The sequence below is a fragment of the Haematobia irritans genome, chromosome 4 (genome assembly GCF_050003625.1).
Source record: "Haematobia irritans isolate KBUSLIRL chromosome 4, ASM5000362v1, whole genome shotgun sequence".
Classification (NCBI taxonomy): Eukaryota; Metazoa; Arthropoda; class Insecta; order Diptera; family Muscidae; genus Haematobia; species Haematobia irritans.
In genome coordinates, this window is record NC_134400.1 from 10,453,851 (window position 1) to 10,470,267 (window position 16,417).

At 26.8% G+C, this 16,417-nt stretch overlaps 1 protein-coding gene across 1 annotated transcript in view; it reads right to left on the bottom strand.

The window, feature by feature from the left end:
* Positions 1-665: 665 nt before the first annotated feature.
* The window catches only part of LOC142235289 (uncharacterized), a 483,342-nt gene continuing 467,590 nt past the window's right edge, over positions 666-16,417 (bottom strand). Inside the window, exon 5 of the mRNA XM_075306540.1 lies at positions 666-852. Within this exon, the coding sequence (XP_075162655.1) occupies positions 666-852 (187 nt within the window). The remainder of the gene's footprint in view (positions 853-16,417) is intronic.

Below are 16,417 nucleotides of genomic sequence, written 5' to 3' on the forward strand. Positions count from 1 at the left end.
ACAAAAATTTTTTATTGAAATAAAATTTTGACAAAATTTCTATATAAATAAAATTTTGAAAAAAAAATTTTCATAGAAATAAACTCAGAAGAATCCCTTTACCACTTATAACTAAATTGATGGCCTTTTTTAACATTTATTTAATATGAATTTTTAAAATGCTGACAATTACCTCATTCGAAGGTAAAGGGAATACAACGAGAAAACCGGAAACATTTAAATATAAATCTTGGTAACAACTGCTAACTAACGAAAGCTATACATCAAGACTTAACGGCAGAGGACTCCATGTTTCGAAAATAGCAACCAATTAAGTGAGCTGGAAATGGTATGTGGTGCTCACATTAACATATATCACCTGTAATAAGTCCATATATTTTATTCCATCTTTTGCAACAGAGGTACAATAAAAATCGTTTAGGTCAAAATGAGTAGAAATGAACAGAAGGAAACGGAAATAGCAATCTCACACTCTTGCAAAGTAAACGCATTCGTATTTAATACTACCATATAGGCTCACATACACCTTAGCTTGAATCCTTATAGACCCTCTTATAAGCAGATGGTTTTGCAATACACATATACACACACATACTGGCATCTTTGTGTGACCGTCTTGTCTGCGTACTAGTCAGTGATGGTGTTTTATGGAAAGATTCATAGCTTTAAGTGGTGTATGACCATAAAAATGGCTTAAAATAATGATGATGCTGATGATCAGCATCAACATCAGCATCGTCATCAGCCATGGAATCAACGTAAATGTTGAGTGGGCAAATATTGCAATAAAAATAAATGAGTGAAGGACATCGTAAAATACCTACATACAACAGTATACGTGAGAGCCGCAACCTATGAAATAGTAAAGTGGGTATTTTTTGAGAAAAATATAAAAAAAGAGCAAAAATTAAGCAGAATCGAACATATATATATATATATATATATATATATATATATATATATATATATATATATATATATATATATATATATATATATATATATATATATATATATATATATATATATATATATATATATAATATATATATATATATATATATATATATATATATATATATATATATATATATATATATATATATATATATATATATATATATATATATATATATATATATATATATATATATATATATATAAACACTACAAAAATATATCACAAATTCGTGAATCTATCTAGAACTTTGACAAAATTTTCTATAAAGATAAAAATTCTGACAAGATTTTGTATAAAAAATAAAATTTTACAAGATTTTGTATAAACAAGTAAGTAAAGTAGAAAGTCGGGCGGGGCCGACTATATCATACCCTAAACCACCATTACAGAATTAGTAATCATAAGCATTTGTGGGGTAACATATAGGTCTGGGAGATAAACCGCAGTTGCATATTTAAGAAAATTAAGGGGTACATGTCTATGGGTGCTTTGTGTCAATCTGACTATAGCTCATAGTCAATGTTGCCAGGAAAAATGTTCGGTTTACCCTACAAGGACAAAAAATGTTCCCTACTTTCTCATACATTCCCAAACAATTTTCCCTACTATATTTTTCGTTAAATTTAAAAAAATTTACAAAACAAAAATGGTTCTAAGTACTTTTTTATCTTAAAACAGGAATATGCAACGTATGTAACTTAGAATATAAATTTGTATTACCACCACGGTTGCCACACTTTGGTAGAATTCTACCCAAATTGTAATCTTTTTTGTTAAATCTCTATAAAATAAAATTTTGGAAAAAGTTTCTATAAACAAATTTTTGTGAGAAATTTTTCTATAGAAATAAAATTTTGACAATAGATTCTACAGAAATAAAATTTTGAGTAAAAATTCCACAGAAATAAAATTTTGAGAACATTTTTTATAGCAATAATATTTTGAAAAAAATTTCTATAGAAATACAATTTTGACAAAATGTTCTATAGTAATAAAATGTTGACAAAATTTTCTACAGGAATAAAGTTTACCACACATTGTTAAAGATCAAGCCTTGCCGGCTTCTAATTTCCTCCTCTAGAGCCACCAAAATGTAAAAATTATTACAAATTGTGTTAAGTGAAAATGTCCTACATTGTGCCTACGTCCCTACAAGACGCTAAATATTAGAAAAACCCTACATATAGTGAATTTACCCTACTTCTAGCAACACTGGCTGTGTTGATATTGCACCTACGGAGTTAGTAGGCCACTAATATTGAACCCATTATTAAAAAAAGAGAAAATCGTTTCAATTAGTGTGGGTAAATTTGTAAAAATCGAGGAATATTCTTATATAAGAGCTACAAGTACGTATAAATACTATCGGCTAGTACATCAAAATTTGAAATTTGAGTGACAATGGTTAATAAATAAGAGTACTATGGCCAAATTTGGGAAAATAGAGCGATACATATATATGGAAGCTATATCTAAATCTGAACCAATTTGCGTAATATTTTGCGGGTTTAATTAATACCACAAAAGGTTACCTTGTGCAAGATTTGAGTAAGATCAGTTAAGAAATGAGGCCTGTATGGTCAAACATAAGGTTATTGGGGCCGAATTTTTCAAAATCGGCTTATACATATATGGGAGCTATATCTAAATCTGAACCGATTCGATGATTTTTGCACATATAGTTAGTGCTATAGAAGACTACATTTAGCCAAATTTGGGTAAGATCGGTTGATAAATAAGGGTTTTATGGCCAAATTTAAAAAAATCGGGCGATACATATGTATGGGAGCTATATCTAAATCTGAACCGATTTCGATGATTTTTTGCACATATAGTTAGTGCTATAGAAGATTATATTTAGCCAACTTTGAATAAGATCGGTTGATAAATAAAGGTTTTGTGGCCAAATTGGGAAAAATCGGCGATACATATATATGAGAGCTATATCTAAATCTGAACCGATGTGGATGAAATTTTGCAGACTTCAAGGGCGATGGAAAAGATTACCTTTTGCCAAATTTGGGGACGATCCGTTTGAAAAAAAGCGCAACGTGACCCCATTTGTCGAAATCGGGCGATACATATATATGGGAGCTATATCTAAATTTGATCCGATTTCTTCCAACTTAAATAGCGTTCGTCCTTATGCCCAAAAACCTCCCTGTACCAAATTTCATCAAAATCGGTTAATAATTGCGACCGGAATCCTGTGAATAACAAATACATGGACAGACGGACGGACGGACGGACACCAAGCGCTAGATCGACTCAGGAGGTGATTCTGAGTCGATCGGTATATATTTTATGGGGTCTAACATCAATATTTCTGGTAGGCACATATTTTGGCCGATCAAACTTATTATACCCTGACCACTATGTGGTTTAGGGTATAAAAATAAAATTTTGACAAAATTTTCTATAGAAATAAAATTTTGACAAAATTTTCTATAGAAATAAAATTTTGAAAAAATTTTCTATAGAAATAAAATTTTGAGAAAATTTTTTATAGAAATAAAATTTTGAAAAAATTCTATAGAAATAAAATTTTGACAAAATTTTTACAGAAATAAAATTTTGAGAAAATTTTTTATAGAAATACAATTTTGAAAAAATTTTCTATAGTAATACAATTTTGAAAACATTTTCTATAGAAATAAAATTTGAAAAAAAAAAATGTTATAGAATTAAAATTTTGACAAAACTTTTTATAGAAATAAAATTTTGAAAAAAATTTTTATAGAAATAAAATTTTGAAAAATTTTTTATTGAAATAAAATTTTCTCAAACTGTTATATAGAAATCAAATGTAAACGTGGTGTCAAAATCGGTCAACAAAAAATTGCTTCCACATAAAACGATACCCGGATGCAGTTTTTCGCTTTTCGTATTTTTGTTTTACTGCGCGTTACTAGTTACTTATTGAACTTTTCACATATGCACCGCATGTTCCTAGCCAATATTACCCGATTTTATACCCACATACATGTATTGTGCACTTGTAGGCATATTCCGACATTAAGAGCTCAAAAACTCCATACATACATGTAAGATAATAAAAGCGAATAAGTAACATCGTAATAAAGATACGCTTCTAAACGGTGGTTACTAAGAGTATCCAATTTGTGCGCCAAAAAATGGATAAATAAAAAATATCATAAGAATGTACACGGGGACCATTTGTTGTAGAAATAATATCCGGTAGAGAAATAAGTTGGGAAATAAAATTGTACACACATCCAAAAAAACAGTCGTCTAAAGAAATGAAATTTTGACAACATTTTCTATAGAAATAAATTTTGACAAAATTTCCTATAGAAATGAAATTTTGACAAAATTTCCTATAGAAATGCAATTTTGACAAAATTTTCTGTGGAAATAAAATTTTGGCAAAATTTCCAATATAAATGAAATTTTGATAAACTTTTCTGTGGAAATAAAATGTTGGCAAAATTTCCAATAGTAATTAAATTTTGACAAAATTTCGTATAGGAATGACATTTTGACAAAATTTCCTATAGAAATGAAATTTTGACAAAATTTCCTATAGAAATGAAATTTTGACAAAATTTTCTATATAAATGAAATTTTGACAACATTCTCTACAGAAATAAAATTTTGACAAAATTTCCTATAGAAATGAAATTTGGACAAAATTTCCTATAGAAATGAAATTTGGACAAAATTTCCTATAGAAATGAAATTTGGACAAAATTTCCTATAGAAATGAAATTTTGACAAAATTTCCTTAGAAATGAAATTTGGACAAAATTTCCTATAGAAATGAAATTTGGACAAAATTTCCTATAGAAATGAAATTTTGACAAAATTTCTTATAGAAATTAAATTTTGACACAATTTCCTATAGAAATGAAATTTTGACAAAATTTCCCATAGAAATGAAATTTTGACAAAATTTCCTATAGAAATGAAATTTTGAAAAAAAATTTCCTATAGAAATGAAATTTTGGCAAAATTTTCTTTAGAAATGAAATTTTGACAAATTTTTCTATAAAAATAAAATTTTGACAAAATTTTCTATGGAAATAAAATTTTGACAAAATTTTCGATAGAAATAAAATTTTGACAAAATTTCCTATAGAAATGAAATTTTGACAAAATTTCCTTAGAAATTAAATTTTGGCAAAAATTTCCTTAGAAATGAAATTTTGGCAAAAATTTCTATAGAAATGAAAATTTGACAAAATTTCCTATAGAAATTAAATTTTGACAAAATTTCCTGTAGAAATGAAATTTTGACAAAAATTTCCTATAGAAATGCAATTTTGACAAAATTTCCTATAGAAATGAAATTTTGACAAAATTTTCCATAGAAATACATTTGTGACAAATTTTTCTATGGAAATAAAATTTTTAGAAAATTTTCCTTACTTCCTTAAATTTGACAAAATTTTTTATAAAAATAAAATTTTGAAATAAAATGTTCACTCCAGAAATCATATCCTGGTTGTGGTTTGACTTGGGTTTCTAAGAAATAGTTTGTGTTGTTTTTTTTTCTAACCTTCATTATCAATCTATCTTTCAAACGAACAAATCACTGCCATATTTATCCAAATATTGAAAAAGTAAAATTTAGCACAGAGCGACATCAAGACTCACATTACATAAACGCTTAATAGCTCGAGAAAAGTTAAAAAGGTGGAAAGTAATAAAACGCTAATTGAGATTTTTGTTATTAGGCCGAATTTCTTGTGTAGCTTCTTTTTTTATTACATAGTTTATTTTATTAATTTATATCCCACCCACCCATCATCATCGTGCACCGCGACTTTTATACTCTGCATGTGCAAAACATTTACGGTCATGGTGAGCGGATACTATAGAGGGGTTGGCCCAAGAGAAATAATGTATAGTCCTTATGCCCATAGACTATTAAGGCTATGCACAAGGCTGCACATATGTCCTTATTTTTTTAGGTCACTTACCGTACTATAGTAGATAAAATGAGTATCTACTAAATTAAAGCAAATCTCCAAGTTTTATATACAAAATTTGTTATTTAGCCAAACACTGAGATATACTAAAAATGAACTACATTTTAGGATTACGAGCAGGCGTTTACGGTAAACCTTCCCAAATGATGGACCATAAACACAAATCAAGAAAATGCAAGTGTTTTTATTCCTTTTTAAATTAGCCAATTTTGAGTGAATTTGAGAAAGAAAGGAACATATTTCGCGTTTTTATACGAAAGGAAGTATAAATCAGAAATAATTTTTGGGAGGTAAAATATACATAAATTGTCTATAACCATTATTTACATTGCTAAAGAATGGTATAGTAATTAAAATTGTGGCTTAAATTTAAGTTTAGCCTATATTTGTGTACACTAAAATTATAATATGATCGTATAGTTGTGCATATATGGATATAAGTGTGTAAATTTGTCGCTAAGTTTCTTTTTTTTTTATAGAAATTTATGTCAATATTTTATTTCTATAAAAATTTTTCTCAAAAGTTTATTTCTATAGAAAATGCTCTCAACAGAACAGTTTTTAAATTTTTTTTCTATAGAAAATTTTCTCACATTTAATTACTATAGGAAATTTTGTGAGCATTATCATTTCTATAGAAAATTTTATTTTTGTAGAAATATTTGTCAAAATTTGTTCGTATAGAAAATTTTATCAAAAATTTTTTCCTATAGAAATTTTTGTCAAGATTTTCCGTCTATGGAAAATTTGGCAAAATTTTATTTTTATAGAAAATTTTGTCAAAATTTTATTTCTTTAGAAAAATTTGTCAATATTTTCTTTCTATATAGAATTTTCTAAGAATTTTATTTTTATTGAAAATTTTCTAAAAATATAATTTCTATAGAAAATTTATTAAAAAATTTATTTCTATAGAAAATTTTGTCAAAAGTTTATTCCTATAGAAAATTTTGTCAAAATTTTCATTGTTATAGAAAATGTTGTCAAAATTTTATTTCTATAGAAAATGTTGTCAAATTTTTATTCCTATAGATAATTTTGTCAAAATTTGACCTATAGAAAATTTTGTCAACACTTTATTTTTTGCCAAATTGTTATTTCTATAGAAAATTTTGCCAATTTTTTTAATATTAAAAATTTTCTCAATTTTTTTTTAATATTAAAAATTTTGTGAAAATTTTATTTCTAAAAAAAAATTTGTCAAAATTTGTTCGTATAGAAAATTTTATCAACACTTTATTTCAATATTTTCTTTCTATAGAGAATTTTCTAAAAATTGTATCTCAATAGAAAATTTTCTAAAAATGTAAATTCTACAGATTTTTTTTTAATATTTTATTTCTATAGAAAATTTTGGGAAAATGTTATTTCTATAGAAAATTTGGTCAAAACTTTATTTCTTTCGAAAACTTTGTCAAAATGATTTTTTCTATATAATATTTCGAAAAATTTTATTTCTATAGAAAATTTTGTCAAAATTTTGTTTCAATAGAAAATTTTGTCAAAATTTTATTTCTATAGAAGATGTTGTCAATATTTGTTCGTATAGGAAATTTTATGAACACCTTATTTCTTTAGAAATTTTTGTCAATATTTTGTGTCTATGGAAAATTTGTCAAATTTGTCTTAAAATATTTTTTAAAAATTTTATTTCTATAGAAAATGTTGTCAAAATTTTATGTCTATAGAAAATTTTGCCAAATTTTATTTCTATAGAAAAGTTTCTAAAAATATCATTTCTATAGTAAATTTTTTAAACATTTTATTTCTATAGAAAATTTTGTCAAAATTTTATTTCTATAGAAAATTTTGCCAAATTTTATTTCTATAGAAAATTTTGTTAATATATTCTTTCTATAGAGAATTTTCTGAAAATTTTATTTCTACAGAAAATTTTCTAAAAATATAATTTTTATTCAAAATTTTTTATAAATTTTATTTCTATAGAAAAATTTGTCAGAATTTATTGAAAATTTTTTTATAAATTTTATTTCTATAGAAAAATTTGTCAGAATTTATTGAAAATTTTTTATAAATTTTGTTTCTATAAAAAGTTTTGGCAAAATTTAATTTCTATAGGAAATTTTGTAAAAATTTTATTTCTATAGAGAATTTTATGTCTATAGAAAATTTTGTCACAATTTTATTTCTATAGAAATTTTTTACAAATTTTATATCTATAGAAAATATTGTCAAAGGTTCATTTTAATAGGAAATTTTGTCAAAATTATTTTCCATTTGTTTTGTTTTGTTATTGTTGGTTTTGTTCTTTAAGCATTGTTGTCGTTTTTTTATTTCAGCTTAAAACCATACATTGACTAAACTACAAGAGTAGCTTAACCAACAGAGGAAAAGAATGTTTGTCAAATTTATTTGGGCAAAGCCCTATAGACTGCAAGATGGTTGGATGGACGCACGTTTCGGAATTACCACATTCCTCATCAGCATCCTCTACTTGCAGCAAAACTATCAACCAATTATCAGAATAAATTCAGGCAGTTTATTAAACCCAACAAAAACCACACTTGAACCCTCCGAAAAAAGGTTTTACATTGATAGCCGGCTTATGCCAAATAAATTCGAAACAAACATATCTCTTTTCCTATGCCACTGTCAAATCATCGATTTGAATTCACATGGCTGGGTTTATTTTGAGCGTGCCTCCTCTTCTTTTTCCATTTGTTTTGTTTTGTTATTGTTGGTTTTGTTCTTTAAGCATTGTTGTCGTTTTTTTATTTCAGCTTAAAACCATACATTGACTAAACTACAAGAGTAGCTTAACCAACAGAGGAAAAGAATGTTTGTCAAATTTATTTGGGCAAAGCCCTATAGACTGCAAGATGGTTGGATGGACGCACGTTTCGGAATTACCACATTCCTCATCAGCATCCTCTACTTGCAGCAAAACTATCAACCAATTATCAGAATAAATTCAGGCAGTTTATTAAACCCAACAAAAACCACACTTGAACCCTCCGAAAAAAGGTTTTACATTGATAGCCGGCTTATGCCAAATAAATTCGAAACAAACATATCTCTTTTCCTATGCCACTGTCAAATCATCGATTTGAATTCACATGGCTGGGTTTATTTTGAGCGTGCCTCCTCTTCTTTTTCCATTTGTTTTGTTTTGTTATTGTTGGTTTTGTTCTTTAAGCATTGTTGTCGTTTTTTTATTTCAGCTTAAAACCATACATTGACTAAACTACAATAAATTTGACAAACATTCTTTTCCTCTGTTGGTTAAGCTACTCTTGTAGTTTAGTCAATGTATGGTTTTAAGCTGAAATAAAAAAACGACAACAATGCTTAAAGAACAAAACCAACAATAACAAAACAAAACAAATGGAAAAAGAAGAGGAGGCACGCTCAAAATAAACCCAGCCATGTGAATTCAAATCGATGATTTGACAGTGGCATAGGAAAAGAGATATGTTTGTTTCGAATTTATTTGGCATAAGCCGGCTATCAATGTAAAACCTTTTTTCGGAGGGTTCAAGTGTGGTTTTTGTTGGGTTTAATAAACTGCCTGAATTTATTCTGATAATTGGTTGATAGTTTTGCTGCAAGTAGAGGATGCTGATGAGGAATGTGGTAATTCCGAAACGTGCGTCCATCCAACCATCTTGCAGTCTATAGGGCTTTGCCCAAATAAATTTGACAAACATTCTTTTCCTCTGTTGGTTAAGCTACTCTTGTAGTTTAGTCAATGTATGGTTTTAAGCTGAAATAAAAAAACGACAACAATGCTTAAAGAACAAAACCAACAATAACAAAACAAAACAAATGGAAAAAGAAGAGGAGGCACGCTCAAAATAAACCCAGCCATGTGAATTCAAATCGATGATTTGACAGTGGCATAGGAAAAGAGATATGTTTGTTTCGAATTTATTTGGCATAAGCCGGCTATCAATGTAAAACCTTTTTTCGGAGGGTTCAAGTGTGGTTTTTGTTGGGTTTAATAAACTGCCTGAATTTATTCTGATAATTGGTTGATAGTTTTGCTGCAAGTAGAGGATGCTGATGAGGAATGTGGTAATTCCGAAACGTGCGTCCATCCAACCATCTTGCAGTCTATAGGGCTTTGCCCAAATAAATTTGACAAACATTCTTTTCCTCTGTTGGTTAAGCTACTCTTGTAGTTTAGTCAATGTATGGTTTTAAGCTGAAATAAAAAAACGACAAATTATTTTCCCATATAAAATTTTGTCAAAATTTTATTTCTATAGAAAATTTTGTCAATAGTTTATTCTATATAAAACATTGTCAAAATTTTATTTCTATAGCAAGTTTTGTCAAAATTTTATATCTATAGGAAATTTTGTCAAAATTTTATATTATAGAAAATTTTGTAAAAATGTTATTTCTGTATAAAATTTTGTAAAAATTTTATTTCGGTAGAAAATTTTGTACAAATTTTACCTCTTTTAGAAAGTTTTGTCAAATTTTTATTTCTATAGGAAATTTTGTCAAAATTTTATTTCTATAGAAATTTTTTCCAAATTTTATATCTATAGCAAGTGTTGTCAAAGGTTCATTTTAATAGGAAATTTTGTCAAAATTATTTTCCCATAGAAAATTTTGTCAAAATTTTATTTCTATAGAAAATTTTGTCAATAGTTTTTTCTATATGAAACTTTGTCAAAATTTTATTTCTATAGCAAATTTTTTCAAAATTTTAAATTATAGAAAATTTTGTAAAAATGTTATTCTGTATAAAATTTTGTAAAAATTTTATTTCGGTAGAAAATTTTGTACAAATTTTACCTCTTTTAGAAAGTTTTGTCAAATTTTTATTTCTATAGGAAATTTTGTCAAAATTCTTTTTTATGTCAAAATTTTATTTCTATAGAAAATTTTGTCAAAATTGTACTTCTTTAGAAAATTTTGGTCAAAATCTTATGTCTATAGATAATTTTGTCAATATTTTCTTTCTATATAGAATTTTATTTCTATTGATAATTTTCAAAAAATATAATTTCTAATCTTCTATCGATTAAAAATTTTATTTCTATAGAAAATTTTTTCAAAATTTTATTTCTATAGAAAATTTTGTCAACATTTTATTTTTATAGAATATGTTGTCAAAATTTGATCGTATAGAAGATTTTGTCAACCGTTTATTTTTTGCAAATTGTTATTTCTATATAAAATTTTGTCAAAATTTTATTTCTATAGAAAATTTTGTCTATAGAAAATTTTGTCAGTAGTTTATTCTATAGGAAATTTTGTCAAGATTTTAAAGGGTGATTCTTTTGAGGTTAGGATTTTCATGCATTAGTATTTGACAGATCACGAGGGATTTCAGACATGGTGTCAAAGAGAAAGATGCTCAGTATGCTTTGACATTTCATCATGAATAGACTTACTAACGAGCCACAACGTCGAATTTTCAGTGAATGGGCCCTAGAAAAGTTGGCAGAAAATCCGCTTTTTTATCGACAAATTTTGTTCAGCGATGAGGCTCATTTCTGGTTGAATGGCTACGTAAATAAGCAAAATTGCCGCATTTGGAGTGAAGAGCAACCAGAAGCCGTTCAAGAACTGCCCATGCATCCCGAAAAATGCACTGTTTGGTGTGGTTTGTACGCTGGTGGAATCATTGGACCGTATTTTTTCAAAGATGCTGTTGGACGCAACGTTACGGTGAATGGCGATCGCTATCGTTCGATGCTAACAAACTTTTTGTTGCCAAAAATGGAAGAACTGAACTTGGTTGACATGTGGTTTCAACAAGATGGCGCTACATGCCACACAGCTCGCGATTCTATGGCCATTTTGAGGGAAAACTTCGGAGAACAATTCATCTCAAGAAATGGACCGGTAAGTTGGCCACCAAGATCATGCGATTTGACGCCTTTAGACTATTTTTTGTGGGGCTACGTCAAGTCTAAAGTCTACAGAAATAAGCCAGCAACTATTCCAGCTTTGGAAGACAACATTTCCGAAGAAATTCGGGCTATTCCGGCCGAAATGCTCGAAAAAGTTGCCCAAAATTGGACTTTCCGAATGGACCACCTAAGACGCAGCCGCGGTCAACATTTAAATGAAATTATCTTCAAAAAGTAAATGTCATAGACCAATCTAACGTTTCAAATAAAGAACCGATGAGATTTTGCAAATTTTATGCGTTTTTTTTTTTAAAGTTATCAAGCTCTTAACAAATCACCCTTTATTTCTATATCAAATTTTTTCAAAATTTTATATTATAGAAAATTTTGTAAAAATTTTATTTCTGTAGAAAATTTTGTACAAATTTTACCTCTTTTAGAAAGTTTTGTCAAATTTTTATTGCTATAGAAAATTTTGTCAAAATTCTTTTTTATGTAAAAATTTTATTTCTATAGAAAATTTTGTCAAAATTTTATTTCTTTAGAAAAATTTTGTCAAAATTTTTTGTCTATAGAAGATGTTGTCAAAATTTGTTCGTATAGAAAATTTTATGAACACCTTATTTCTACAGAAATTTTTGTCAAGATTTTGTATCTATGGAAAATTTGTCAAAATTCTATTTCTTTAGAATATTTTTTAAAAATTTTATTTCTATAGATAATTTTGTCAAAATTTTATTTCTATAGAAAATTTTGCCAAAATTTTATTTCTATAGAAAATTTTTTAAACATTTTATTTCTATAGAAAATTTTGTCAAAATTTTATTTCTATAGAAAAATTTGCCAAATTTTATTTCTATAGAAAATTTTGTCAATATATTCTTTCTATAAAGAATTTTCTGAAAATTATATTTCTATAGGAAATTTTGTGGAAGTTTTATTTCTATAGAGAATATTGTCAGAATTTTATGTCTATAGAAAATTGTGTCAAAATTTTATTTCTATAGAAGTTTTTTTTTAAATTTTATATCTATAGAAAATTTTGTCAAAGGTTCATCTAATAGGAAATTTTGTCAAAATTATTTTCCTACATAAAATTTTGTCAACATTTTATTTCTATAGAAAATTTTGTCAATAGTTTATTCTATAGGAAATTTTGTCAAAATTTTATTTCTATAGCAAATTTTGTCAAAATGTTAAATTATATAAAAAAGTTTTCTTTCTATAGAAAATTTTATCAAAATTTTATTTCTGTAGAAAATTTTGTCAAAATTTTATTTCTATAGAAAATTTTGTCAAAATTTTATTTCAATAAAAAATTTGTCAACATTTGATTTCTATTAAAATTTTTTTAAAATTTTATTTCTATAGAAAATTTTGTTAAAATCTTATTTCCATAGCAAATTTTTCAATAGATTATTCTTTTTCCTATAGAAAAATTTTATTTTTTAGAAAATTTTGGCAAATTTTTATTGCTACAAAAAATTTAGTCAAAGTTTTCTTTCTATAAAAAATGTTGTCAAAATTTTCTTTCTATAGAAAATTTTGTAAAAATTTTATTTCTCTTAGAAAGTTTTGTGAATATTTTATTTCTATAGGAGATTTTTTCAAAATTTTAGTTCTATAGGAAATTTTGTCAAAATTCTTTTTTATAGGAAATTATGTAAAAATTTTCTTTTAAAAACTGAAGTACCTCTTGGTTGGAGAAGAATACTTTCAATGCATTTTAAATAAAAATATTGTGTAAACGTTTTGCATATAAGATCATAAATATATGTAAAATATTGACTCTGGGCATTTGCCCAGACATTTAATGGTTTTACATTAAACCATCTGCCATTGAAGCATGTTATCTGGAATATCTAAGTGCAGTTGCAGACTTCAATACAAGTATTTACTTAGTGTCGAATGTCTAAAGTAAAACCTAAAGGGGAGGACATACAATTAACACGCATACCATTTTAATCTGAAATCTTTTCAATCAGGCCAAGGGGTTCCTCGTACTCCTTCGGGGCTATCGCTATGTAATGCATTACAATGTCAATATCCATGAATATGTACCCAATTGAACAAATACCTAAGGATTTGTTGTTATCGTATATTTTGACAGAAGTTAAGTTCATCAATGAACTGTGGAGGCCAAGTCAATTGTGCGTGTATGCATAGTTAGTCGATCTGTCGGTTGTCTGTCTGTTACAACCCCCTTAAAATGAATTGGGTGATTTGCCATAGCCTATAAAGGGGTTGTTAGTCGAGATATTCTGAATCCATAAAACAATCTAATGGGAAGATTTAAAAGAGATACCTTTTCTGAAGTATATATTTTGCCTTAAAATCAAAAGAGGCTTAAATGAAATGTTTTTGTTTGGTTGTCCATTTTCTTAGTGAGGGCAAGTGTAACAAACACGCATTTAATTCGTAAATATTGAGAGTACGAGTAACAAACATTAATTTAATTCGCAAATATTCGGATATTTTTGTGTTTATTTAATACAACAATGGACATGGATGAAGTTTTCATGGACAGTGGGTAAGAAAAGAAAATCCAGTATGTAAAGATTAAAATTTTGTCAAAATTTTATTTCTATAGAACATTTTGCTAAAATTTTATTTCTATGGAAAAAAATTTTACAAAATTTTGTTAATTTTTTTTTTTTCTATAAACAATTTTGTCAAAACGTTATTTCTATAGATTTTTTTTTTTTTCAAAATTTTATTTCTATAGAAAATTTTGTCAAATTTTTATTTCTGTAGAAAATGTTGTCAAGATTTTTCTTCCATAGAAGTTTTTGTCCAATTTTATTTTCTATAGAAAATTTTGTTAAAATTTTATTTCTATGGAAAATTAAAAAAAAAAAAAAATTATAGAAAATTTTTTTTTTAATTTTATTTCTATAAAAAATTTTGTTAAAATGTTATTTCTTTAGAAAATTTTGTCAAAAATTTTATTTCTATAGAAAATGGAAGATAAAATGTCTCTAAAAACCCATATTAGTACTCGATTTTATTAGGAAATTTTTTCTTTATTGACCTACTGTAGTAAAATTCTTCGTACTCATTTCAACTCCTCCCTTCTATATTTTTTCAAACGAACCAAAAAACGTTTTTCTTTGGCAAAATATCGTTTGTATATAAACCCTGTATTAAGACGGGTCATTTGTGATAAGGGTAACGTGTGCATAGTCTTAAGGAATGGACAATGCCCTCTTATTTGTATTGGATTGTAATTTAGTCTAAGCTATGATGGGTATTTGTCTATTGCGCAAATATTCCATACAAAATTCAATTGATTTTCAGTGTATGTTAAATTTTTGTTTGAGCTAAAAGAGGGTTGTTAAGGCCGAGGTGATTTATTTCGGACACCAAATTTTTATTTATAATCTGGTTTTGGGAAAACAACAACGAAAACTGGACATATGCATGGCTGTTTATTTAGGAGTTATCAACATTTCATTGATTTGACAAAGTTTTCCAAAATTCTAAAGCAAAAAGGCCCTTTGCGCCGAATTTTTGATATAAGTGAATTTTTTGGAAAAATTAGAGCAAATAACGAATGTTTTGGATAAATAGAGGAAAACATATGTTATAGATTTTAGAGAGATTTTTTTTTTTAAATTTTGCCAAGACAGATTTAATGAAAAACAAGTAAGAAAAGTTGAAAGTCGGGAGGGGTCGACTATATCATACCCTAAGCCACACCTATTGAATTAGTAAACACAAGCATTTGTGGGATAACATTGATATACACACAAAGAAAATTTCATTAAAAGTCAGCCAACGAAAAATGTTCATTGATATAGCTTTTGGAGATAAACCGCATTACCATATTTAAGAAAATTAAGGGGTACATATTTATGGCTGCTTTGTCTCAATCTAAACAAAAATGTTTGATATTAGGAGCTATAGTCAGTGGTGCCAGGGAAAATGTTCGGTTTACCCTACAAGGACAGAAAAAGATCCCTAATTTCCCATACATTCCCAAAAAAAAAAATTCCCTACAAATTCCCCTATAATATTTTTCGTTAAATTTAAACAAAATTTACAAAACAACAAATATATACGGCCGTAAGTTCGGCCAGGCCGAAGCTTATGTACCCTCCATCATGGATTGCGTAGAAACTTCATCTAAACACTGCCATCCACAATCGAATCACTTAAGTTGCGGTAACGCTTGCCGATGGCAAGGTATCTTAAAACCTCCTAACACCATCTTCTAAATTGTATGTAAGTCCATACGTGGTACATATTAAATCAAAAAATATCGATCCAATACGTATATAATTCAGTTTTACAAAGTAGACATCAAATTTTGACAAAATTTTCTACAGAAATAAAATTTTAACAAAATTTTCTATAGAAATAAAATTTTCACAAAATTTTCTATAGAAATAAAAATTTTGAAAAAATTTTCTATAGAAAGAAAATTTTGACAAAAATTTCTACAGAAATAAAATTTTAACAAAATTTTCTATAGAAATAAACTTTTGACAAAGTTTTCTATAGAAATAAAATCTTGGTAGATTATTTTTGGCTCGAGTGGCAACCATGATTATGAACCGAATAAAATTTTAACAAAATTTTCTCTAGAAATAAAATTTTGACAAAATTTTCTATAGAAATAAAATGTTGACAAAATTTTCTGTAGAAATAAAATTTTGTTAGATTATTTTTGG